The sequence below is a fragment of the Meriones unguiculatus genome, chromosome 10 (assembly GCF_030254825.1).
Source record: "Meriones unguiculatus strain TT.TT164.6M chromosome 10, Bangor_MerUng_6.1, whole genome shotgun sequence".
In the NCBI taxonomy this organism is placed as follows: Eukaryota; Metazoa; Chordata; class Mammalia; order Rodentia; family Muridae; genus Meriones; species Meriones unguiculatus.
The window spans coordinates 84,371,465-84,397,384 of record NC_083358.1 but is presented as its reverse complement, the minus strand read 5'-3'; the positions used below and the strand labels follow the sequence as shown (position 1 = coordinate 84,397,384).

Genomic DNA, 25,920 nt, shown 5'->3' with positions numbered 1-25,920 from the left:
TAGTAATTTTGGGTACGTAAATAGGCTAACCTTTGCAAGACATACAGTCCAGTATGGTCGCAGGAGCACAGGTAAAGACACTGTTCTGTTCTTACCTTCCTCTATCACAGTTTGCCATTAGGATTAGAAGAAAGGAAGGGGGTGGAAAAGAATACGGAACGCTCATTCAAAGAGACCCCTGATTATAAATCAAACAAAAAAGGCAGGCAGGCTTTGAATGAGGATTCAAGGCGGCCCTTTAATTAAAAGTAAACGAACAAGCAAAAACTAGGCAGAGCAACAACCACCTGGATAGACTTCTGGGCTGGCTGAACTCCCGGTGAAAATGTTTGCGGAAGGCAACTGGTGCGAATCCAGAAAGGGACCCGAAAAGCCCCGGGCTTTGCCACACTTTCCCAGTTTCTTTTGCACTGCATTTTAAAGTTTAGACAGTGAGCAGGAATTTGGCAAAGAACCTGGACCGAGGCAGAGGTCAGGCCCACAGGTGCGGCAGCTGCGTGGGGAGAGGACCCGGCAGGTGTAGACGCAGGCCTCCCTGTGCCTGGCACGTGGGCTCAAGAGGCTGCTCCCGGGGTTTCCAGCCCAGCATCTGGGCGCGCTGTGGCCAGGGAAGGGGCGGATGGAGTGGCCGGTGAGCGGCGGGCCAGCTCCGGGAGCTTCCTGTCTCCTCCGCCGTCGGAGCGCCAGGGATGCCTGGGAGCTGATGAGAACCGCAGCGGCTGGGAAGCCCCCAAGGCGCCGGGGCGGGGCAGCCGCAGCCCGCGGACTAGCCGGGAGGAGGGGCACAGAGGTCCTCGGTGGCGTGAGGGCGGGGCCGAGGGGGCTGGGATCCGGGGAAGGGAGTGCCGCGCCCGCCGCGCTGCCATTGGCCGGGGACACCCGGAGCAGGCGGTGGGGGAGGAGGCGGCGCGCCATTGGTCGGGCTCACCGGCCAATCCCTGGAGGCCTGGAGGTTGGGGAGGGGACCGGGCTGGGGGCAGAGCGCGCCGAGCCGCGGAGCGGGCAGCTAGCGAGGCAGCCGGCTCCACTCCAGAGCGCCCCGAGCCTCCTCTGCACTCGAGTCTCACCAAACGTCGAGGCATCCACCGCGTCCGTCCACCGCGTTTTCTGCTCCTCCCGCGCCGCGCCGAGCCGAGGAGCGAGCCCCGAGCATCTCCCGCGCGGCCGCCGCTGGGGCTAGGAGCAGGGACCCCGAGGGCGACCGATCCCCCGCGCCCGAGCGCAGCCCCTTCCCATCGTCCGAACAGCCATGACCCACTTCAACAAGGGCCCTTCCTACGGGCTCTCCGCCGAGGTCAAGAACAAGGTACGCGCGCGGATGGGCTGATGGGGGGTGGTGGGTGGGAGGTCCTGCCGCGGGGGAGGGGAAGGGCTGCGAGGCGGCGGCGGAGGGACGTCGAGGCTGCCGGAGAGATGCGCGCTCCCCGGCCGGCGGAGCGCTCCCGCACGCGCCGGCCCCGGCTTTGTTCCGGCGGGCGGTGAGTTCCCGGACGCCCGGAGTCCCGCAGCGTCGCCGGGCCGGCTCCCAGGCCGGCTCCCTCCGGGCAGGGGGCGCTCCTGAGTGGGTCTGTGGTCCTTAGGCGGGGCCCGGCCTCGCGCCTGGGACTCCGGGAGTTGCCGCCCCCGCCATCCGCCGAGGACCCGGGCTGCCGTGGGACCCCGCGTCTCCCCCCATCCCGGCCCCCTCCTCCCACAAGCAGAAGTTTGGGCGGTTACGTGGCCAGACCGGGCCCCTCATTGTTCCTCTCCTCTTCCTCCTCCTCCTCCTCCGTGGGAGGGGACGCGGAGTGTCCCGCCGACCCCTGGGACCCGCGGGCGGAAAGGGGAGCCCGTCGGTGGTGGCTTGATGCAATCGCTGCTGCTGCGGGAAACGCAGACAAAGCCTGAGCGTGCAGCCTGGGGGTCGGATGGGCTGTAGGTGGGAGATTTAGAAACGCGATGCTGAGAAGTTTGCAGCACGCTGAATTGTCGCCGTATCCCGGCGGGGTCGCTTTTGTTCGGGGTTTATCTGCCGTGGCGGGCTTGTGTCCTCGAAGTGGTTGGAATCTGGCGACGCAGCCCCGCCGAGATCTCCTCTCAAGAAGGCATCGGGGTTTATCTCTCGGACTTTTGGCCTGGGAAAGGGATGAGAGGCGTCCCCCTCCCCAAATCCTCTCTTTCCTTCCTCCCGGCCTGCATTCCAAGTCCATGACATCAGGGGTTTCGGGGAGGGGGGTGACCAGCCAATCGGCGTGGAACTGCGCACAGACCGCTCATTGTCTCCTTTTTGCTGTTCCGGCCAAAGCGCCACAAAGGAGGGCTGCTGTGGTTTAATTCCCATTAACCTCCCGGGAGCCGAAGCATGTCAGGATTGTCACCGCGCTGTCGCACCTCTGGTAGAATACATTGGCCTGGTCAGGGCCGTTACCGTCCCGGAGCTGCGTGTGTCCACGGTGTGAAGGCAATTACTTGTCAGTAATGAAGTGCGCGGTTGTCAGACCCGAGCGAGAGGGTTGCTCTCTCCCGCTGTTGCATCTAGCGCAGCGCCTTGTACGTCTAGAAGGTTCCAAACAGTATTTGAAGCAAGGGGTTAATTTTCTAAATTGCGATGTTCGAAAACTGTAATCTTTAGGGTTTTTAACCTTTTTTCGAATGTTTTGTCCGTATGGAAGTTTTCCCAAAGAGGCAGGAAGTTTGTTTGGACTACTCACTAACTGAAAACTTCGTTGGAAAATAGCGGTCCTTCCAATTTTATAGCTCTAGCTTTAGGAAGCCGAGGGCGTTGGCGGGTGAGCTTGGCACGCCGAATTGTAATTCCCTCTGGGACTCTGGCGCCCGCTGAGTCCCTTTACCTTTGCATTGTAAATGAGGGACTGGTGACTTTGGCAGCCCCACCAGTGACTTGACTTTTCCTGGTTCTTGCTATCCAAGCTGTCTTTCGTTTTGCTGACTGGCGTAATAGCTTCCCCCCCCCCCCCTTGTCGTTCTAACTGAGCCAACAACCCCAGGAAGCAGAAACTCAGGCTTGATCAGTATTGCTCTAAGTGTTGGAAACAGTAACTCCCCCCAGCTACCCCCCTCTTTTTTTTTTTCCTTTTTAGAACTTTTGGAAAGTTATAAAGGCTGTAGGGATTAAACACCAAGCCCATTAAAAAAAAAAAAAAACCTTTCATTTATGTAGGGCTGTCATACAGGACCCTTTCATAAAAATCCTTTTGATCTCAGCAGAAGAGGTGCAGTGTGAGGTGGGGCGCACCACTGGGATTCCAGCAGCCTTTTCTGATTAGGATGCTGAGCTCAGGAAGGGTATGATTGGCCGGAGGTCGCAGAAGAAACCTGGAGTATTCTAAGAATTTCAAGCGGTGTCTTAGTTAAGTTCTTAGATATGTTCAGTCATGGGACACTGTTGTCTGCCCTTATTTTTGTCATCCACCTGTTACCTCTTGACATTGTAGTTATTCCTGCAATGGTATTTATCATCTGTTCTGGACTCAGAAACCAAATCTGCGTGCTTGAGGGAGGTGTTGGTTTTTGACTGAGGCTGTCAGTGGACATGTGAAAACTGAAACTTGACATTCCATTTTTACACTCTCCTCTGCTTCCCCCCCCCCTATTGTTTAACTTATGAGTTGGTTAAATACAAGAATTGTGTTTATTATTTTTCGTGGGTGGGTGTTCTGTCTGCATGTATGTCCATGAAGGTGCCTATAGCGCCTCCGGAGGCCAGAAGAGGGCTTTGGATCCTCTAACCGGAGTTACAGATGTCTGTGAGCCTGGGGGTGGAGCCCGGGTTCTCTGCAAGCACAACCAGTCCTCTTAGGCATTGAATGTTAGCTTCAGCCCCATGAATTTTGTTTTTTAAAATATAATTTAATGTCTTGGGAGGGAGTGTGGAGTGAAGTTTTGAGTTCAACAGTTGTAAATCCTAGGTCCCCCTGGGCCAGTTCCTGCCTTGGTTGATGTAGGTGTATCCTTTGACGTCTCTCTGTTGGAGTCCTGATTTATGAAATGGAAGGAAATGCTGTCATCCCTGAAATACTGCCTCGTGGAGGAGCGTCTGCTTGCATCGTTGCTCAGTGACTGTCATGGGTGTCAGCTCAGAAGAGGGACTTACTCGCTGGTTTTTAGAATTTGAGTTGTCCGTCCTGCTCTTGTAAGGATTCACTTAGTGGTGAAAGCAGTCCACCAATGAGTTAAAGATGTCTTTGATCTTAAATACTTTGAATCAGTAAAATTCCAGGGCCACGTCTTTGAAAATAACATTTATTTGGTAAGATGCCAATACATAGCAGAACATACAAACTTTTAAAGAAGTGGGACACGAAAACATGTCCAGGCTCCAGTCTTCACTGTAGACAGTGCTTCCGCCTTGATTTTTTTTGAGGGTCTCATAGAACTGAGGTGGGTCTTGAATTCACTTGCCAAGAATGATCCTGAATTCCTCCTACTCCTGCCTCACCTCCCAGTTGAGTGCTGGGATTACAGACGTGCACAGACCATACCTAGCCTGTCTTTAACAAAAGAAAGAAACAGAGTAAAAGGACCGGTAACTGTGATCTACATAGAATCCAGATGAGGCCCTGGAAGAAGTGGGAGTGGGATAGATGGACCTTTAAAGGAGGACAGATCATCTCATAAGTGATGCTGTCCTGTGAGGTCTCACAGGTTGAACAGGTTGTGTGGGGACTAAAAGGAAAAACAAAACTGAAAACGCAATAAAACCAACAGATCCTCTAAGGAAGGGCAACATTTCCTGGCAGTTGGGTCTAAACAAAATGTTGGAGCCAGTAAAGCTGGCTTAGGGCGGATGTTGCCAGGGACCTTAGCTACTCTCAGGGTAGTGGAGGAAATAAGCTGGAGTGGGAAGGGTGTGGTGTCCCCACTCCCAGGGGTTTTTACCTCCGTGGTTTTCCTGGTGGGGGCTGAATGGGATTAGGGTGGATGTCACAGCCTTCCAGAAAGTCGGCTTTCAGCAAACTGGCTACTTGGAGAATCTTCCGGTTATCCAATGGTATTCCCAAACATCTAAAAGCCACTTTGGAAGACTTACTACTAGAATTTCAAGTCACTTAAAAGTAAATTAAACAGTCATATAGTAAAACGAGGACCAGGACCCATGGCATCCTTGCTTGCAGCTGTGTGTCCCATGCCCTTTGAACGAACAGCTGCCTCTCAGGGCGGCTTGGATTAAGAGTTTTTCCCAGGTGACTCCAGCATGATAAATTATCACTGGTCCAGGCTTGATGATGCATTCTTTCATCTAGAGGATTTAATCTAGAGGGAGGAAGAGACAGGTGGATTTCGTCAAGTTTGCCCAGCTAGGGCTATGCAGTGAGACCCTGTTTCCAAGAAAAAAAAGGTAATAATAACAAATCGCTTAAGGTAACACCAGAATCACTGTAAAAATATGTACTTGGGTTTAGCTGTTTTTAGTACTGAAGTTAAAATCAATTTCTGATTAAAAACTTATCATTTGTCTCTTCCTATCTGCGATAAAGATCTAGGTCTTATTCGGGGGTAGATCTCAAGGTCTGTATTAGGTTGTGGTTTGGAGCTTTGGAACATTATGTAAGAGTTGCTGTGTAATTAAGTAAAATCCCTGTTACAGGAAATGGAAGAAGCTGGGCATGGTGGTGCCCGCCTTTAATCCCAGCACTTGGGAGGCAGAGGCAGGTGAATCTCTGTGAGTTCGAGGACAGCCTGGTCTGGAAAGTGAGTCCAGGACAGCCAGGGCCCTGTTACACAAAGAAACCCTGTCTTGGGGGAAAAAAAGAGGAAGAAATGGAAGAAATGGTGGTGGTCACATATCTTTAATCCTAGCACTTGGGAGGAAGAGACAGGCTGATTTCTGAGTTCAAGGTCATCATGAGACGGAAGTTCCAGGACAGCCAGGGTTACACAAAGAAACCTTGTCTTGAAAACACAGGCAAAACAAAACAGAAAAGAAATGTAAACATATCTTGCGAGTTGTAGTAAATTCTTATCAATTTAATGAATTTGTCCACCAGGAATAGATATTGCTGTCTCTAACAGCTGGAAATCAATCCTGCTAAGGAGTTTCCTTTTTATGAGAAGTCTGTTGTGTAGGTCTGCTGTTTTTGATATTAGATGGCTTTGTTCTGTTGTGTTTGTTGAGACAGGGTCTGACTGTGTAGCCATGGAACTGGCTATGTAGACTAGGCTGGCCTGGAACTCGCTGAGATCCACCTGCCTCTCTGCCTTCTCTGCTTTCTTTAGTGTGTCCTCACACCGGCCGTCCTTGTTTTGTGAAGCTACTTGTTCTATGTGTTAATATTACCTTGAAAACTTAACCACTGAAATAATTCCATCTTTGTTGCTGATTTCGGGATTGTCTCCCAGGGAAAACTTTTTCTTGGACTCCCAGTTAGAGAGAAACTGTGGAGGTCTCTCTGAGAAGCCTTCTCCGATGCTAACCTCCCAGATACGGGACGAGTAGCTATCCCCCAGCTCAATGTCTTTGCCGTTGCAAGGGACCAATTAGTGGGGTTTGTGTGCCAGCTTGCTTTCCTTTTCTTCACCTCCATCCCCTCTTCTTGACCAAAACATAAAGAAGGTGCACATGGCAAGGACGGGGAGAGGTACCGCAGCTACTCTGGAGCACCTTCTCGTTTACTGTCCTGTGGCCTTTCACACAGTCTGAGAGCATTATATTGTCAGCTTCTACCTGCAGTTTTAGATTTCAGAAATAGGCTGAACAGTGAAAACATTGTGAGGACTTCCAGTAATTAGAGGGGCGTGTGTGTGTGTGTGTGTGTGTGTGTGTGTGTATGTATGTATGACAGGATTAATGGGCTTCTTTCCAGTGTGGGTGGTTTGCCTGCATGTAGGTTTAATGAGTTTTTTCTCTGCACTCCATTCACTGTATTCATGGGCTAAGATGGCTAATATTATTTGTGACTATATTTTCTCTTTTAAAACACAGGTGGATGGTTTTGGAGTTCTGGTTTGTTTCACCCTCATTGTATCCATCTTAACTCCCTTTTCAGGATGAGTTGGTGACTGTGGGCGGCTTGTCCTTAGTGTGGGGCAGGTGCCATGTTCTTCTTGACTTTAGCCATGTACTGTGTGCATTGGTTCTCTCTGGCTCTAAATTCATACATGGGCTCTTAACTATTAATGCCTGTCTTCTTATAGCCTCAATTTTTTTGGTATTTCTGGAAAGGGGGAATTGTTTGTGGGGACTCAGTTCTTTTATTTTTTTTTCCCCACACTTAGTTCTTATATTAAGCAATATAAACATATTTTGCAAGTTTTATAAACACGGATTTTTGAGCACCGAGGTAGTGCCATCTCTGGTTCCTGTCTGTGAGCAAGTGAAGCTATCGTGAAGAATGGGCATCCTGGGTTTGAATCCAGTTTCTTTGAGATTTTGATGCGGACTTTGGGCAAGTGACTTAACCTGAATATATCTCACCTGCTCAGTGAAGACGTAACACTCAGCTTTACAAAGTTGTTGGGAGAAATCTCCCGCCCAGATCATTCATTTCAAGCGTTCAGAACAGCGCCTGGAGCCCGAGGTGCGCACAGTACAGATGTTGGCCACTGCTTAGTGTTCAGTTCTGGCTTCTGAGCTGTATTTGTCTTGTAGATATTGATACTGTCTCCAAAAGCTGAGCTTTCATTTGTGTCTGAGACTTCTGGTAGGAAGGGGTCGGGACACTAAGTGTGCCTACTCTGCTTCCTGTTCTCATCAGGAACGTGATGGGTCCCTGGACCTTTGTCCAGAACTCCCTATATAGCATCCTTAATGATGCCTTCCCCCAGAAGGTCTGAGTTCTCTGCTCCTTTCTGGCTCAGTTTCCCCTATGAGGTCAGGCAAGAACTTCTCTGTGTATCTTCCTCCTGAGCAGGAACTGGGAAGCTTCAGGGAGTGGCTGTGCCTCTTGGGTGGACCATCTACAATGGGAAAGCCAGAGAACTGGGAGCAAAGATGCAGCGAAAAGAAGCCCCTTTTATTCTCTTCCCCTCAGATCTGCCTTTTGTAAATCACAGCTCCTCAGCCCTCCTTGCTGCTTACACATAGGCTGAGCCGGTGGGCAGAGTATGAGCTTCATTGTTGCACTTTTCTTCCTCTCTTTTTGCTTCATGTGGGAGGAAATCTGAGAAAAAAATAATTAATACCATGTGTAGCAAGTCTCTCTTACTGTTGGTTAATTCAGACATATGCTTCTATTTAAAAAGCAACAGCAAGCCAGGGGCTGTAGCTCAGCTGGTAGGCTGCTTGCCTAGCATACACAAAGCCCTGGGTTCAATCATAGCACTGCATAAACCCAGCATGGTCACACGAGCCTGTAATCCTAGCACTTGGGAGGTGCAGGCAGGAGGATCAAGAGTTCAAAGCCATCGTTGGCTATACAGTGAGTTTGAGGACAGCTTGAGCCCCATGAGAGAGCTTGTCTTAAAAAGGGGGGATGGGTAGATAATTCAGTGCTAAATTGTTTGCCTTGAAGACCCCAAAAATCAATGGGGGGGTTAGAAACAGCTGGGTATGTTATCATGTGCTTGCAATCCCAGCACTGAGGAAGCAGAGACAGGCAGGTAGATCCCTGGAGCTCACTTGTCCAGTTAGCCTAGCTTACTTAGCAAGTCCCAGGGCCATGAGAGACCCTGTCTTGGGGGAGGGGTAGATGATGCTTGAGAAATGACACACCCAAGTTTTTATCTGTCTTCTACACATATGCATATTCCCTTAAAGGAAAAGCAACAATCATTTTAGACTTCCTATCATGTGTAGGAATTGTTTGTACACGAGCCTCATTAGCTTGGGTCTATGGTCATTGGCAGCAAAACTGCATCGCTCAGGCTGTTCTGAGCTTGAAATCCGCTGTGGGTTTCCCCTCTGTTTCTGCAGAGAACCTGGATGTTGTATTAGGAACTCTCATGCCACTCACCCATGGCTGAATACATCTAGATATGTATCTGGCCAGCTAGGTTTTCATCTCTAGTTTTTTTTCTTCCTCTCCTGGCTCGATCTCTTTTACCCTTTTTCTTCTCTGTGGCCAGTGGCTCTGTTTAAATGTTTTCCTATCGTTGATTTTCTAGTACCTTCCAAAACACTCATGGCAAGAGGCTACTTTCCAGAGAGGCCAGTAGAATCGTTTTCAATCTGAGATGTCTTTGCAAAATATCTATGAACTTTTGAACCATTGCTGGCACTGCCCCTTGAGACTGCAGATTCTCCTGGCTGTTGGAAGCAGAGCTGACAGCAGGTTCTGGTCTACCAGTGTGATAACAGTGACACTGAGGGACAGTGGCTGCTGCTGCTTTTCCTCCTTTATCTTGTCCCCTCCCCCTTTTTTAGAGATGGAGGCATCTTACCGTATTGCTCAGATTAATTTCTTAATTCCTCGGCCAGCCCAAGCAGTCCTCTTTCCTCCACTCTCCTCAATGGCTTGGGATTCCAGGCATATTCCAGTCCTGCCACTTTGAGACGAGCTAGCGATGAACTGGACAGAGTAGAGGAATGAAAATGCAAAAGGCAAAGACCCTGAGGCAGACCTGGGTCCAGGTTCCTGCTTGGCACTCAGTCTTTGGAGATGTCCTCTATTATCTTTCTTCCTTGCTGATGAGAACCTCTCCAACTCTTTAATCTTCGTTTGGTGAATGAAATAATTGTGAAGAGTAGGTGTGGTGCCAAAACGTGAGAGCAAAGCAGTGAGAGAACTCTGTATTCCTCTCCCTCATCTTGGTGGCTCGAATCACCCTGAGCTTCACTCAGATATTCCAGAAAATGAACTCTAATCTGCTGTGTGGATTTCCATGATTTGTTCACTCCTTCCATACTGGGAAAGTTCCTTTAAAGACGCTTGGAAAATATATAGCTCTGGACCCAAAATTCAGGTGTATATTAAGTATTAAGCAGTTTTTATTTTTTAAAAATCAGTTAATTCTCCTATCCAATGGTATGAAATAGATAAAAGGTCTTTTTTTTTTTTTAATCAACTGAAATCCAGTACTTGGAAGGTAGAGAAAGGAGGATCAGGAATTCCAGGCTATCTACAGCAACATACTAAGTTCCAAGGCTAACCTGGGGTATATGAGACCCTGCCTCAAAAAAACAAGACAATGGGGGCCGGAGAGATGGCTCATCGGTAAAAAATGCTTGCTGTACAGTCATGAAGTCTGGAGTTCAGATCTTAGTTCCCATGTAACCATCCCTGCTCCAAGGATGGTGGAGACAGGAGAATCTCTTGGCCTGGCTGGTTTCTAGCTTATATGAGAAAATATGAACCTCACACTCAGGGAGAAACCCTGTACCTCAGAGGAATAGGTGAGGAGTCATAGAACAACCAACATCTGTGAACCTGCTTCACTGTTCACCCTTCCAGACTTGGGGACCCAACAGGGGGCGGGAGTGAGGACCCTGCCATCAGAGATTATTTGGTAAGTAGTACTCAGGTGGCATCAGAGTGATCCCATAGTAAATGGCCACCAAGTGGTATCCGGTTCATTAATTGCAGTGATGTGCAGTCAGCGCTCGGTGGCTGTGTCACCTCTGTGGTGTCAGCCAACAATGGACTGAAAATATCCCCCGAAATGTCTGTGTCTCTGTTGAACATGTACATAGACTTCGCCACCTGTTGCCTAAACAGGACAGCACTGCATTTCTATTAGGCATACAAGTGGTCAAGAGATATTTTTGGATGTACAGAAGGGAGGCTGATGGTGTCACTTGTTGGTAGAGGCTCTGAGTGCCATCTGCAGGGTTTTTTTTTTTTTTTTGTGTGTGTGTGTTTGTTGTTTGTTTTTCTCTTAATTTATTTAATTTTATGTTCATCAGCGTGAAGGTGTCAGATCCCTTGGAAATGGAGACAGTTGTGAGCTGCCATGTGGGTGCTGGGAATTGAACTCCGGTCCTTTGGAAGAGCAGACAGTGCTCTTAACCACTGAGCCGTCTCTCCAGCCCTGCCATCTGCAGTTCTACACATAGAGAAAGTCGTGGGAGGATGTGTATGTTACCTGCAGGTATTGTTTAAAATAACAGTTTATGCAAGGGGCTGAGCATTGGATATTGGCGTGGTGGTTGGGCGCCCTGGAACCGTTCCCCGTGGATACTGAGGGACAGCTGCCGCATGTGAAGTCTTCCAGTGTCTTGAAGGGAATGGCTGGAGCAGAAGGGGGGCATTCAGGGTCTTCCTTCAGCGTTCACAAACTCGGCAGCCCTGTGACACAAGAGCCAGTAAGGATCTCCTGCTTGCAGCAAGAGGAAGCTTGGCACGAGCGGTGATGGCCCAGCACTTTCCAGCCCTTCTCTGTGTTAGTTAGTCCTAGGCTAAAGCAGAGGTGTCAAGGGGCAAAGAAGAAAGGTACTGAGCCTGGAGAGGGCAGGCCAGGGTGAGGAGCTCTAGGGCAGGGTCCTTTCACAAGAGAGAGGAGAGTGGGGAGGTCTAGGAAGGCTGGAAACAGGCCCTAGATTGGGCTGCTGAACACTTACTGGTAACCTTTTGAGAGAGTGTCCTCAGTGGAAAGTCCTACCCCACCCCCACCCCCAGGAGGTAGGAGCACAGGGAGAGAAAGTGGAGAGGGCTGGACAGACATGAAAGAGAAACGGGTCAGTGCTTGAGGCCGGCATCAGGTTCGCTCAATGGTTTGCTTGTTTCAGTCGAGCTGGGAGTCTGTGCTCATTGGAGGGCTACTGAGGGGAAGCAGTTAGCAGTTGGCAGGGGTGGGAAAAACACAGAAGACCCTAGAACACAGAGGCAATGTGGGCTGGACCTCTCGTTAGCCAGTGGGGTCGCTCTTCTCCTGTGGACTGGGGTGTCACTGGGCTGGCCTGGAGCTCCTGAGCCAGAAAGCACACGTAGGCTGTGAGCGTGAAGGTGGTCAGGCCTGTGTGTGGAATACACTGCTTTCTGCTGCCTGTGTCAGCAGAGTCCTGCAGGGCCCCTCTGCTCTCTGGCCTCTTGTCCCTCCACCCATTCCTCTGGCCCTTGACCCGGAGGGGATGGGAAGTCGGATTTCCGTTTTGGGTTCTGTGCTTGTGTATCTGTCAGATCACCTCTCGGAGGCCTTTGTCCCAGGACAGAATGCTGCCTGACAGACACTATAGTTCATGAAGACTGGCTTTGTCCCTCTTGGGTATATCCAAACTGCATGACATTCACATACAGTGTGAGTTGTCTTTACCATGTATAGGGATGTGCTGGGGTCTCATAACGTCCCAGCTGTGTTCAAGGGTGTGCGAGTGTGCGTGTGTGCTTGTGTGCATGTGTGCATGTGTGTGTATGTGTGCATGTGTGTGTGTGGGGCAAGTGTGTCTGTTATGGGGGCCAGACAGGTATGTGTATGTGAGTCTGTATGTAGAAACTGAGTCTTGTAGTTCTTCCTCTCTTTGTTGCGGTGAGTGAGAAGACTGAACTCTAGTGTGCATCAAAATGCCTGTCTTGAGTGGCCTTTTGTGTAGGTCATAAGGCATGCAGGTATGTGACCCTAACCCCAGGGTCTATTGTTTTTCATAGTATCAAAAGAGAAGTGAACTCAGGTCTTCACCTTGGGGTCTCTAGCAAGTCCTTGCACAGCTTGGGTCTGGGAACCCTGACTGGGGCTGATGTGGGAATGAAGAAAGAACAGACAGACAGACAGACAGACAGAAGAGCTGGGGTGGCGTGTACCGGGCTCTCTGGAGAAACCCCAGGATCCTGGAAGCTCAGTGTGCTTATTGTATGCAGGTGAGAGGTGGGGGCCACGGCATGCAGCTGAATGGGGAAACAGGCCTACATGGAAATAACAAAGGAGGCGTGGTTATGAAATACAGTCGAGCAAGGAACCATCTTGGTCTTGGTGGGAGCAGTCTCTATAGGGGAGCAGCTCCCAGGCTGTAAACACGGGCTAAGGAAGCTGTGGTGGGTATTTTCTGCACACACGCGTCTGGTCTGCATTCAGACCGGAAAAAGGCTGCGCCTCTGAGTTTCACCTGGCCAGACCCATGTCAACAGCACAGGTCCACTCAGTCACCCCTAAAGGTCACTTCCCATGCCGTTCCATGAGGCACATGGCAGCTTTCTGTTAAGGGTCAAGTGGGAAATTCCATCCTGTTACTTAATGGAAACTTCATGTCCTCTAATCTGCACGGAGGGAGAACGTAGTGCTTTCTTGCACGCTTGCTACGTTGGTGTGATTCCCTAGCCAGCCTGTAACCTGCCTAGCGTTCCAGATCCGTAGCTGGCCGAGTTAGGCCGTCGCTGCCTGGACAGGACGCCATTGTAATAAAGGCACTCATGGTCTGAGGTGACAGATCTGGGTCCTGAGTGGAGTCCTATGGTTAGGGCCAACCGAAGTGCTCGTATTTGCCTGTCCTGACCATGCCACCGTCCTGAATCTGGACAGAAGCCATCGGTTGCTGTGGGGACGCGTGTGCGTTCGAGCTGTGGGAACAGAGAAAATGTAAACTTGAGAGGCAGCCTTGTTTGATTTGTTGCGGCTTCAGTTGGGACCGTCTTTCAGCAAAATCTCTACAGATCTCTCTGATTGACGAGGGAGCCCGTTCTCCCGAGGGGCTGGCTTTCTTGCAGGTTGGCTTCCTGCTTACGCTTCATTGATACTAACAAGCTGTTTTCCATTTGGCTTTTAGTCCATTTCCTTGGGACATTTTTGCCATCCTCCGTGAGCCTTAGAATAAGTTGGCTCCCTCTCCTATGAGACTTTCAGCTAATGTTCAGACCACAGCTATCCTCTTTTATAAACTTCTAGGCCTCTTTTAGGGTGTGCATAGCCACCCCCGGCTGCCCAGTTTTCATAACAGGCTGGTTACGAAGGATTGAATATTCATTGAGACAGGCTAGCTTCCAACTTGTAACCATAGTCCTCCTGTCTCCCAAGTGCTGAGATTATAAACACGGGCCACTATGCTTGGCCATATCTGATTTCCATAATCTTTCCACCACCAGATGGATCTTTCTAGACCAATATCAGTTTGTTGTCCTCTTTTCGTATGCATCTGGATCACAGTACTGACACAGATAGGGTCTAACCAGCGTACAAGTGAAATGATTACCCAACCTTCTGTATTTGATTCTAAACTATCCTCTGTTTCAGTCAGGATGATAACCTGATGCTGTGGAAAAGATATCTCTCTGTAGATAAGAGTGTAGACCAGTGCTTTTCAACCTGTGGGTCATGACCCCCCACAAGGGTCACATATCAGATGTTTACATTATGTTCTATAACAGTAGCAAAATTATAGTTACGAAGTAGCAATGAAATAAATTTATGGTTGGCGTCGCCTGAACTGGAGGGACTGTATTACAGGGTGTGGCCTTAGGAAGGTTGGGAACTGTTCTTCTAGACCATACTTTGGCAGATGGATTTGGCTTTCTGTAAAGCTGGGTGATAGCAGCTGGAGACGGTTTAGCAGTTCACATCCTCCTCTCACGCCTGTTTCTTGTAAGTAATGCTTTCCTTGGGTATCTCCCCAGGCTGTTGTGATTCAGGCAGTAATTATCTCTCTATACAAAGAAGAGAACATTAGCGTAACTCATCAGCTCACAGAGCTCACAGCTGTTCTAGACCTTTGGGGCAGGGTTTTAGATGTATCTTGGATAATCTGTTCATCGTACAAGAATAAGATCTTTCTGACTCCATGTTTACGTTCTGTAAGCACGCCCTGTGGCTTCTAGATCACTCATTACCTGAGCCGAATGGCTGCTCCTGGCTGACCTTCTTCCGGGCCTACTACAGACAGCGACTATCTCCTTAGCAGTCCATCTAGGATTACTAGATTGGCTGATCGAGGAGAAGTGACGCCTGTGATGAGCGCAACAGCATTCAGATACAGGTGTCTTTCCATCCCCGTTAAATCTGAGGCCTTAGGCTGGTGGCGTGATCCTTAGATGAAAGCCACTGTTTGAGGACTGTTTTGTGCCATGCATGAAATTCTGAGCCACAGAGATGAAGTGCTTGTTTTACCTCAAGGAAGGGGACCTGGGCAGATGCTCTTGAATGTGATTTCTGCCAGGTGCTTGCCCGCTGTCACCAGAAATTCCAAGTCCTCTCCACCACAGCCATCCTCTCCCATCAGTAATAGAGACTCTTGTTTTAATGGGATGGGGTAGGAAGGATAGACCTGCTTCAGGATTGTATTTCATCATTGTTCACCACGTGAGATGTTTCTATCCTAATTAATTAACTAAGGCTTTTGAGTCTTAATGTGTTCTGGGAAGCCAGCCTTCATATTTCTCAGTATCTGTCTGTCTGTCTCTCTGTTTCGGGTTGCACTTTCAAAATCTACTTTTAAGTATGTTTGCTCTACACCTGAGAATCCAAAGATCTTTTTTTTTTTCTAGAAAGAGGCTGAAATGCATTTCCTTCTGCCCGCTGTACTGTTTGGGTTAGGCACTGGATCGGCTTCTCGTGGTGTTTTTAAAGCTTTAGGTTCACTTTCACAGTGTTTTGTACATCATCCAGTCGTCAGGTCGTTGTGTTTCTCTGACTGTTAGAGTTTGAATTCTGGCACGTCTCTGAAAGCTTGGTTGTCTCCCTGTGGGTTGTGGAATATGGAGGAAATGTTAGGAGGTGGGGCTTAGTGAAAGGAAGTGACCTCACTGGGGGGCTTCCCCTTAAAGGTGTGTCAATCAGATCACAGCCTTCATTTTGAGCAGTTTCTTCGGTCTCATGGTTCCCACTGTGGTGTCCTGGTTCTGTCACAGGCCCAGGGCGACAGGGCGAAGTGAGCAGCCATGGACTGAAACTAAGAGCCAAAATAAACCTGGCTTCAGATATTTTGTCTCAACAGCAGGAAGTTAACAGGCTATCTATCTATTGATCTGGAGGTCGGGCTGTACCTCAGAGAACGGCCTGGCCTGCCTTTGCTCTGCCCTTAAATTCCACTGTGCTCACCTGCCACAGGTGTGATTGTCCTTGACTTTCAAATTTCCCAACAAGTCTACACCCCAGAATAACTGTTGGAGTCTGTACTACAAACATAAGATCTTCAGGGCAGGGCCTGTCTTTGCCCTGTGCCTCCTGGCCATTTGAGCAGAGCACAGAAAAGAGGACTAAAGAAGAAGCTGAGAGAAGAATAGGGAAAACCCGTGGCAGATGCTGTCTTAGTTGCCATTTTATCGAGGTGAAGAGGCACCGTGACCGAGGCAACTCTTAGAGAAGAAAGCAGCTGATTGGGGACTTGCTTCTATATAGTGTTAGAGGGCTCATTCATGATCATCATGGTGGGAAAAGCCTTGGAGCTGGAGCAGTGGGTGAGCCTTACTTTCTAATCCACAGGCAGCAGGCAGAGAGAGACAGAGGCACAAAAGGCCTGGCTTGTGCTTTTCCCACTCCCAAGTGACACACTCCTCTAGCAAGGCCGCGCCTCCTAATCCTCCTCTCACTGTCCGCCAACTGGGGACTAAGCATTCAAAAAAGAGCCTTTGGGGTCTTCCTCATTTAAACCGCCGTGGTTACTAACATGAGTGATTTTTAGGTAGATAGTTTGGGGTGATTTAGATGATTCATCATGCCATATATATGGCATTTACATAGTATTGGGTATGGTAAGCTAAGAGATGATACAGAATATGTGTGGGCTGTGTATAAATGCTATGCTGTTTTGTGTAAGAGATTATAGAAGCTAGGGATCTTGGGGCTTGTAGGGGTCCTGAACCAGAGTCCCCCTGTGGGCACAGGAGTAAAAGTCAAGTGACCTTCACCCTTCAGTAGATTCTCCATCAGGCATTTCTTTGGCCATTCAGGTGAGCCCTCTGCCTCGAGGTGTGCTAGCAGCTTCTTGTTGATTGCTTGCTGCTCACACCAAAACAGCACCACAGGATAGCACCGGCTTTGTCACTAGTCCATTGCTGAAATGTCTTTGAAACCTTTTGTCTCCCTGTTGAAGACTTGCAGTGAGCCGTCTCTAAAACCAGTGCCAGTTCTTGGCTGCCTCTTAGCAACTGCGGGGCTCTTTATCTGATGTGGTGTCTCTTTCTACTATTAGGAAGTGCAGGCCCTTGGGCCTTGTGGTTTTGAAGAGAATCTTTTTCCTGTGTTGTTTGCTGTTTTATTTGACAGAGGCTAATGCTTACTTTGAGGAAGGGGCTGAGACTGGGAGGGGCAGTGAAGAGATACTTGTATTCTCTAGTTCGTCTGGCATTTTTTTGTCCTTGTCTGTCATCGTCACTTTAGTCTAATAAATTTTTCCCTAATGTCTCCCATCTCTGCCAGATTCAGTACAAAGAAGTAAAACTGCTGTGGGCTAAGCCTTGTAGGGTCCTAAGTTTGTCTAAGATTTTGTTCACCGTTGCCCAAAAGACCCTCTTCCTGCCCCTTTGCAGGCAGTGTCAGTCCATGTTATGTGTGCTCTGCATACTTACCTAACTTAATTTTTGTGAACAAATACTGCTGTAGAAAGTGAGGACTAAAGATGAGCCACACAGGATTGCCCTGCATGTGAAGGAAGAGCAACTCCAAATGGGTTCTCTGAGATGCCCAGACCAGAAAGCCAAGGGCTGAGCAGGTATCAGGCTCCACAGAGAGAAGAGAAACACAGGATGAGAGACTGAGAGACTCAGCTTAGTCCTCTGAGTTAGGTTCTCAGGGTTGAAGGAAGGAAAGAAAGGAGAAAGGTGGATGGATGGACAGTTGGACGGACAGTTGATGTTCACAGGGAATAAGGGGAGACTGAGCAAGGACTGGCAGTGGAGGATAGTCCACCCAGCCAACCCTGTGAAGTCTTTCCCTTGGTCTTCATTCTTAATGGTGTTTGTGGGAAGATGCTGTCGAACTTCAGTGAGGAGGCTCCGCCAGCTGTGTGTAGGCACCATTCTCAGCGCTGTGGTCTTCACTTGTATTTTACTTTTTACTCCTCCCTCCCTCCCTCCCTCCCTCCCTCCCTCCCTCCCTCCCTCCCTCCCTCCCTGTGACTTTTCTGGGCTTATTATGACCCTTTGTGGAAGGCACTCACCGCCATGTCCCTGGCTTTCTACTTACTATCAGCTGTTTTTGTTGGGTTTTTTTTTGTTTATTTATTTATTCACTTTATATCCTGATTGTAGCTCCCTCCCTCCTCTCCTCTCTGTCCTACTCTTCCTCTGTCCTTCTCCTCCCCCCTCCACTATTCCTCCTCTTTCAGTTTTTCAAGGGATAGGGTTTCTCTCTGTAACTCTGGCTGGCCTCGGGAACTCACAGAGAAATGGCTGCCTCTGCTTCCCTAATGCTGGCATTAAAAGTGTGTGCCACTATACGCTGCTACAATTTGTTTTTCATTTGTTTGTGTACTACCTTTTTATCCGTTCATCTGTTGATGGACATCTGATTGGTTCTGTTTCCTGGAACCAGTGCAGCAATGGGCATGGGTGTGCGGGTATTGTTCTAAGTGCACACAGTATGTTATATTAACTTAAGAGTCCCTCAAGTACATATCCAAGAGTATTGTGGCAGGATCATATATTAGTTCTATTTTCGATTTTAAAGGAGCCTCCAGACTGATTTCTACACAGCCCTGCAAATCTATACTTTCTATCCTCCATGTGTATGAAAAGGTTCCTTTCCCCCAGATCCTGTCACCTGTTGTCAGTTATTTTCTTGATGACGGCTATTGTAACTGGAGTGGTGTGGAATTTCAAAGCAGTTTTAATATGCGTTTCTCTGATTTCTAAGGTTGTTGAGCCATTTTTTAAAAGTATTTATTGACTATTTGTATTTTTCTTGATAGCTGTTTCATAGCCTATATATAGATTGGATGAAGTTTGTCTGCTTCATTATTTGAAATTCTTTATATGTTGTTTGTATATTCTAGATATTAATGCCTTTAACTGTAACTATTCCCCCCCCTTGGATTTTGTTGTTTTGGTTTTGGTTTTGGTTTTTTCGAGACAGGGTTTCTCTTTGTAGCTTTGACTGTCCTCTATTTGTCCTGGACTTGCTTTATATAGACCAGGCTGGACTTGAACTCACGACTTGAACTCATGAAGATTCACCTGCTTCTGCCTTCCAAGTGCTAGCGATACAGGCTTGCCCCACCACTCTGGGCTGTTTTTGGTTTTATTTGAGACAATGTCTCACTAGATAGTCCTGGCCTAGAACTCATCAGGCTGACCTTCAACTTAAAAGACCTACTCATCTCTGCTTCTCAGGTGCTGGGATGAAAGGCATGCACCGCCACACTTGACCTAGCAAAGTATCTTTCCTCCTTTCGTAGGCTGTACCTTTATTCTAACATTAGAGTTATTGTTTTGGTTGGTTGGTTGGTTTGGTTTTTTTTGTTTTGTTTTGTTTTTTGTTTTTGTTTTTTTACTTTTGCTTTGTTACAAGGTGGAAATGCCATTTTAGCCTTATATTCAGAAATGAAAGCTTTTAAGGTGAAAATAACGAATCGGCTAGTGAATAGTATTGGCTAAAGTTTTTTTTTTTAAACTGTTTTGAAATTTCCATAATGCATGTAATATTTTGATGAGAGTCATCACCCATTCTGCCCACCCCGGTCCCTCCCAACTCCATGTGCTTTTGTTAAAACCCACTGAGTCCACTTAGTGTAGGGTCGCCTGCGAGAGCATGTGTGGCCTCTGGGATCACACCCTGAGGGAAACTCTCCTTCCGCCAGTCTCCATCATTTGCTTGCCAATAGCTCCTCATCTAGGAGAGGGTTCCTCTTGAGTCCTTCCTGGCTGGGATTTTGGCTGCCTTGATCCTCTGCAAGTCTTGAGCATGTGGTCACAGCTGTGAGAAAATGTGTACAGCAGCCCTGTCATGCCAGGCAGCTGCGTTTGCTGCCGATGTCTACTGCCTCTGCTCCTGCAGCTTTTCCACCCCCTCTTTGCAGGGATCCCTGAACCTTGGGGTCAGGGCCTGAGATACGGACGTCCCATTTAGGGTTGAGCACTCCATAGTCTGTTACTGTGTGCGTGCTGACCAGTTGTGGGCCTCTGTATTAACTGCCATCTACTGCAAAAAAAGAAGCCTCTCTGACGGTTGAACCATGCACTGATCTACAGGTATCCAGAGCTTAGGGTGCAGCTTGTTCCTATGTCCGTTTAGCAAGATAAGAGTATCTAGGTTCTTATGACTTGGGATCTTGAGCCCATTAATAGTGCCAGGTCATGAGTTCTGTTGTGTGGAGTGAGTCCAATCAGAAAGTGATTGGTTATTCTTGAAACTTTCATTCCTCCACTTCACTAGTGTCCGTATCTTGCCAGGCTGTTTTTTGTTTGTTTTGTTTTGTTTTGTTTTGTTTTGTTTTAGCTTTCAGGGCTCAGAGCTGTTTACTTTCTTCTCCCAGTATAGAGAGACTGTCTTCCAGGTCAGTACCAGCTTGATTTTTCCATGTTCTATGACTCAAGTTTAGGGTCTTAGCATCAAATTCTGGGGGGTAACCAAGAAGACTGGCAATAGCCTATGATGTTTGGGGGTACCCCAAAAGGCATCCTATGATATGAGGGTATAGGATGCCCTCAAAAAAGGTATCCCATACCTGGTGCTGGGCTTTTTTAAATAGTCTGTGGTATCTAGGTGAGACATTGTCCCTCTGTTCTAGGACAGCTCCATTTGAACTCTGTACCGTCCATGGAAACAACAGAGACCCTGCCTCAGAAACAAGTCCTGAAAGTTGTTCTCTGACTCCCTCTTCTTGCATCATGCACACACACAGTAATAAAAGATTATTTTTTAAAAAAATCACCATTCTGCACAGAACAACAGAACAAAACGCTGTAACAGTTTCATCTCCACATTTGAAAAAGCAAGATAATATTTTTCCACCCCCAAACGTGGTCTCCCTGTGTAGCCCACACTGGCTTCCACCTAGCTCTGTCTTCTTGTATTGGGGTTGCAAGTATGTGACATCTCCTTACTTTTTTTTTAAGGTTTATTTCTTCTCTGTGTATGGATGTTTTGCCCGTGTGTATATCTTGCACCATGTGTCTATAGTTCTTGTCGCCTGACCTGGTTGTGTAGACAACTAGAAGGAACTTGGTGAACTTGTCGAAGTCAGTCTTGCTGCTGTGGAGCCGGGAACGGCACCAGAAGGTCGATGCTTAACGAAGCGAAGAAGCATCACACGCAGATGGACCTGTTTGCTGTGGGGAGGGGATAAGTTATGGCTGCCTGAGTAGGAGGGCGGTTGCTGCTTCCTGCTTCTCCCTCACTGAATTTCCGCTGGCCGGATCTTCCACTATCCATACCTCCTCCTTCCTGCTCCCCCACCTTACCCCCAGTGTCACCCAGGCTGGCAGGGGATAAAAGTAGACCTTTTCCAGGAATGAGGGTACACAGGCAGGAACCTTGCTCAGGAGGCATGCTTTGTACTGTAGGGCTGTCTCTATAAACTCCTTCCCAGGCTGGATTTGATCCGTGAGGCTCTGCAGTGCTGCCTTATCACAGCAGTAGAAACTTGTTGGGGCTCCTTTTGTAACCTGGCTAAGTAAACACACAGTTGAAGTGAATTATCCATTATCCAATCCGTTTCTCTAATTATGAGTAATGGAGTGTGAAGGAGACACAGTAATTAATCCCTGAAATCTTGTTTCCTGCAGCAGAGCCTCCTCTTGGTGATGGGGGAAGGGAGGCTGCTTCCAGCAGCAGCTCTGGTCCTGTCTGAACGCTCTCACAACCCTGCAAGCGGAGAGTGTGACTCTTTCATGTATTTGATGTGAGAAATGACATCTGTGCACACCTCGGGGGTGTGGGGGGACTGTAAAGCCGCCATTGTCACCTGAGGAAGACCAATAGTCAAGTGTAGTCAGCTGAGCCTGTTTGCTTTTAAGACTCCGTGCTGACTTTCACTGTTGGTTGTTAGATATGTCCTAGCCAGCTTCTTACATGTCCACCCTGGCCCTGCTGATCCATGGTTCTCTCTCAGAAAGGACAAGTGCAGCCTTCTATATCGTGCTTGGCTCCTGCATGACAAGTTGGGTCTGAGCTCTAAGGACCTCATCCTAGACAACAGAGTGATGTGCATCTCTCAGTAATTAGGCCTGGTTATGTTTTCTGGCCAGCAGGCATCCCTGTTGCTCACTTCCAGTTCTGACAATTGTAATTGATGCCCAAGTTCCTATCTCTAGCCTCTGGGCTCCTGCCTGCCTGTGTTTAGTTGGCATTTTTAGCTATGCTGAGTGAAAAGATGAAGAGTATATAATCTTGTCTTGTTCCCATCTGCTGCCACTGCCTCCTCCTTTATTTTACTTGTTTGTTTTGTTGTTTTCTAGAAAGAGTCTCTCTGTTTCTGTAGCCCTGGCTAGAACTCACCCTGTAGACCAGACTGATCTTCATCTCTGAGATCCACCTCCTTCTGCCTCCCAAGAGTTGGGGTTAAAGGTGTGGTGCATGTCATTTTTATTATTTTTCACTTTTTAAAAAAGTTTAGGGCGAAGCAGGTCATGATGGCACATGCCTGTAATCCCAGCACTCAGGGAGGCAGAGACAGGTGGATCTCTGTGAGTTGGAGGCGAGCCAAGGCTACACAGAGAAAACCCTGTCTTGAAACACACACACACACACACACACACACACGGCTAGGCAGTGGTGACACGGGCCTTTAATCCCAGCCCTTGGGAAGCAGAGGCAGGCGGATCTCTGAGTTTGAGGCCAGCCTGGTGAAAAGAGTAAGGTCCAGGACACCCAGAGCTATACAGAGAAATCCTGTCTCAAGAAACAAACGAAAACAACAACAAAAACATTTAGGGTGCTAGAGATGGTCCAACAGTTAGGAGTGTTGATTGCTCTTCCTGAGCTCCCGGGTTAGAATCACCCCTCTGTAACTCCAGTTCCTGGCGAGTTGATGCCTTCTTCTGGTCTCCATGAGCACGGCATGGTGCATAGACATACATACAAGCAAAACAGCCATATGCATAAAAGAAAAAATAAACCCCTAAATACAAAAGTTTAGGTTTATGTTCTTATTAGGAAAGGATCTTTTTTAAAGGTAGGGTTTTTTTTTGTGTTTTTTTTTTTTTTTTTTTTAGATTCAAAGAAATGCTTTCAAAATACACTTATTTGTATGTGTATGCGTGCGTGTATTGAATGCAATAGAAGGCAGATCCCAGAACGTTGTAGACCAACCTCCTGGAATGGCATGTCCTAGATAGTTGAGATACTGTGTGAGATAGTCCCATGTGTGGGAATCCCTCCATCCTTTGGAATGTGGTGATTAAGTGTGCCTTATTGCAATACTCTGCTAAATCCTGTTCCTTGTGTCATGACTAAAACCTCATCTATCTAGTCTTGTTGAATTCTTTCCTTGGTCCCAGCCTCTCTGTCTGCTCTCCTTAGTGGACACGCGTACCAACAATTTGTGCACCGTCACTGAGGCTGTAAGAGCTGGTTAAGGTCGCCAGCAAACTTGTGCAGGGGGAGGGCTGCCTGCCACAGCTGGAGAGGACTTTGTGAGCCAGGTGTGGGTGTCGCCCAGTCACTGAGATCCTCTGCAGCTAGGAAACTTGTATTTCAGATTGCGTCCAAGTATGATCAGCAGGCAGAGGAGGATTTGCGCAACTGGATAGAGGAGGTGACCGGGATGGGCATCGGCACCAACTTCCAGCTGGGCCTGAAGGACGGCATCATCCTCTGCGAGTAAGCGGCCCCCGGGTCCTTGCTGCTCTCCTGCTCCTCTCCATGGGTGTTGGTTTCTAGGACATGGGCCTTGATACTCCACCACGGTGTTTAATACTTTCCTTTACTGACATCCGGGGAATTGGCTTAGTGTTCTAGTCCTTGTTCTTGACCTATAAAGTGACTTTGTGTAATTTTGTTTTTAGACTCATAAACAAGCTACAGCCAGGCTCTGTGAAGAAAGTCAACGAGTCCTCACTAAACTGGCCTCAGGTAATTGTCAAGTGAGCGGTCTCTAACCCACCCTCTTTCTCCCCTCCCTTCTCCTCTCTCTGTTTCACCCTTTCTCTTCTCCTCCCTTTGTTTCTCTACCTCTTTTTTCTTCTTCCTTCCTTCCTTCCCTCCCTTCTTTCCCTCTCTCCCTCTCCTTCCTTCCCTCCTTTCCTTTTCTTGTTTGACACAAGAGTTTTACTTTGTAGTCCAGGCTCGCCTCACAGTCATTATAAACTCCATGATGGACAGAACTTAGAAAGACCTAGAGTTTCAAGCGAGCTGCACCACCTCAGTTTCTTTATTTGATGAAAAAAGTCAAACACACAAAATTGTCCACATGCCTATATTTGGTTTTGCCATTAAAAATGTTTTTTGAATGGTCCTTTAATCTTCTTAGGTTTAGTTTTAGACATTTTCTGCATTTAATCAGTCTGCTTGGAAGGATTTGATACAGTTTTACACATACACCGCATGGACCATTGGCTAAAGTAGAGATCAGGATGTAATAGATGAGAGAAGAATTAAAAACGAGAAAGGCGGCAGGCTTAGCAAGCCTTTAGGAGCAGCCAGTAAGCAGCGCCCTCCATGGCCTCTGCCTCCAGGTTCCTGTCCTGTTTGAGTTTCAGTCCAGACTTTCTTCAGTGATGAACAGTGATGTGGAAGTGTAAGCCAAATAAACCATCCCCCCCCCCCAAAAAAAAAAAAAAGTAAAGGGAGGAGAACAAGGCATTTAATGCAGTGACTCTTAGTTTATGGTGGAACATTGCATTGCATCGCAGCTTCATTTCATACGAAGAAGAACGTTGGCTACTTAGTTGGTCTTCAGTGTGTTCGGGAGACAGTGGTCATTTCGAAATCCACTTGCTTTGAAATTAAAGTTAAAACGCACAGTGAGTGATTGCTGCATGTGTATAACTTTCGACAAAGAAAAGTCCAGGCCTGGATAGCTCTAACGTGGAATTTTTAAACATGTGGAAGGATGATGGGCCTGGGGCTCAGGTCCCCGTAAAAACGGGGTGGACCTAGAATCCCAGTTGCGTGGGAGACAGGGAACAGCCAGGGCAAGTTGTCTAGCTAGACTGGGTTAGTAGGCGAGTCCTGCATGTATCAGAGATGCTCCCTACCTCAGTCAATAAAGTGGAGGAGGCTGGGGGAGGTGGGTCAGTAGCCTCAACCTTTACCCTGCACATACACATAGGCACATGCACCTAAGTGCATAAATGTGTACCACACACACAGTCACACCTGGCCAGCTTTGCCCGTAAAGACCTTTAGAAAGCAGGGAATGTGGCCCGGTTTGTGGAGTGCCTGCCCAGCATGCAGGAAGTCCTGGGTTTGATCTCCAGCACAACACAAATAGCAGCGGTAGCGCTCACCTGTGATGGCCAGGCCTGCAGGGTGGGGTCCAGGCAGGAGGATCAGAAATTTAATATCCTTGTTGGCCCTATAGCCAGTTTGATGCCATTTTGAGCTTCGTGAGATTCTGTCTCGAAACAAGAACAGTAAAAAAAGCATTTTAAAAGAATCTACTGTAAAAGGCTATTCTATAAGCCCTTTTCCAGAATAAGCTGTGTGCTTACTGTGTATCGGATAGAGAATCCTCACCAAAAAGCTTCTGTCTGGTGTCTTGTCATTGAGACTGAAGAGTCTTGGTGTGTCCATATGTAGCTCCAAACCTTACCTGATTCTTTCTGCTTACAGCTGGAGAATATTGGTAACTTTATTAAAGCCATTCAGGCTTATGGTATGAAGCCCCATGACATATTTGAAGCAAATGATCTATTTGAGAATGGCAACATGACCCAGGTTCAGACGACGCTGGTGGCTCTGGCAGGTCTGGTATGTATATGCTCTTCACTTTTTTTTTTTTTTTTTTTTAAACAACTTCCCTGCACATAGGTAATGAATTACATCATTGTTCTCCCAGGGATTCACAGACCTGGTGGGGAGGGACCTGTGTCTTCTGTAATTGCTGGCTTTGCAAAAAGGCTGCTGACATCAGCTTGTGCTTGATGGGTTAATTAGAACCCTCACATTTCAAAGGGTACACATTATCATTGAATAGCCCTAAGTGTGTTTTCTGCCTCTGGTATGACATGATATCACCCCAGAAGCCTATCTGTGGACATCATTTGTTTGTCATTTCCTCTTCAAAACCGTGTGGCAGAATATCTG

At 47.9% G+C, this 25,920-nt stretch overlaps 1 protein-coding gene across 1 annotated transcript in view; it reads left to right on the top strand.

Annotated features, from left to right (window-relative positions):
• Positions 1–966: 966 nt before the first annotated feature.
• Cnn3 (calponin 3) overlaps positions 967–25,920 on the top strand; it is a 30,419-nt gene continuing 5,465 nt past the window's right edge. The window contains exons 1-4 of the mRNA XM_060392812.1: positions 967–1,306; positions 23,372–23,493; positions 23,679–23,745; positions 25,447–25,584. Of these exons, the coding sequence (XP_060248795.1) occupies positions 1,250–1,306; positions 23,372–23,493; positions 23,679–23,745; positions 25,447–25,584 (384 nt within the window). The 5' untranslated portion in view covers positions 967–1,249. The remainder of the gene's footprint in view (positions 1,307–23,371; positions 23,494–23,678; positions 23,746–25,446; positions 25,585–25,920) is intronic.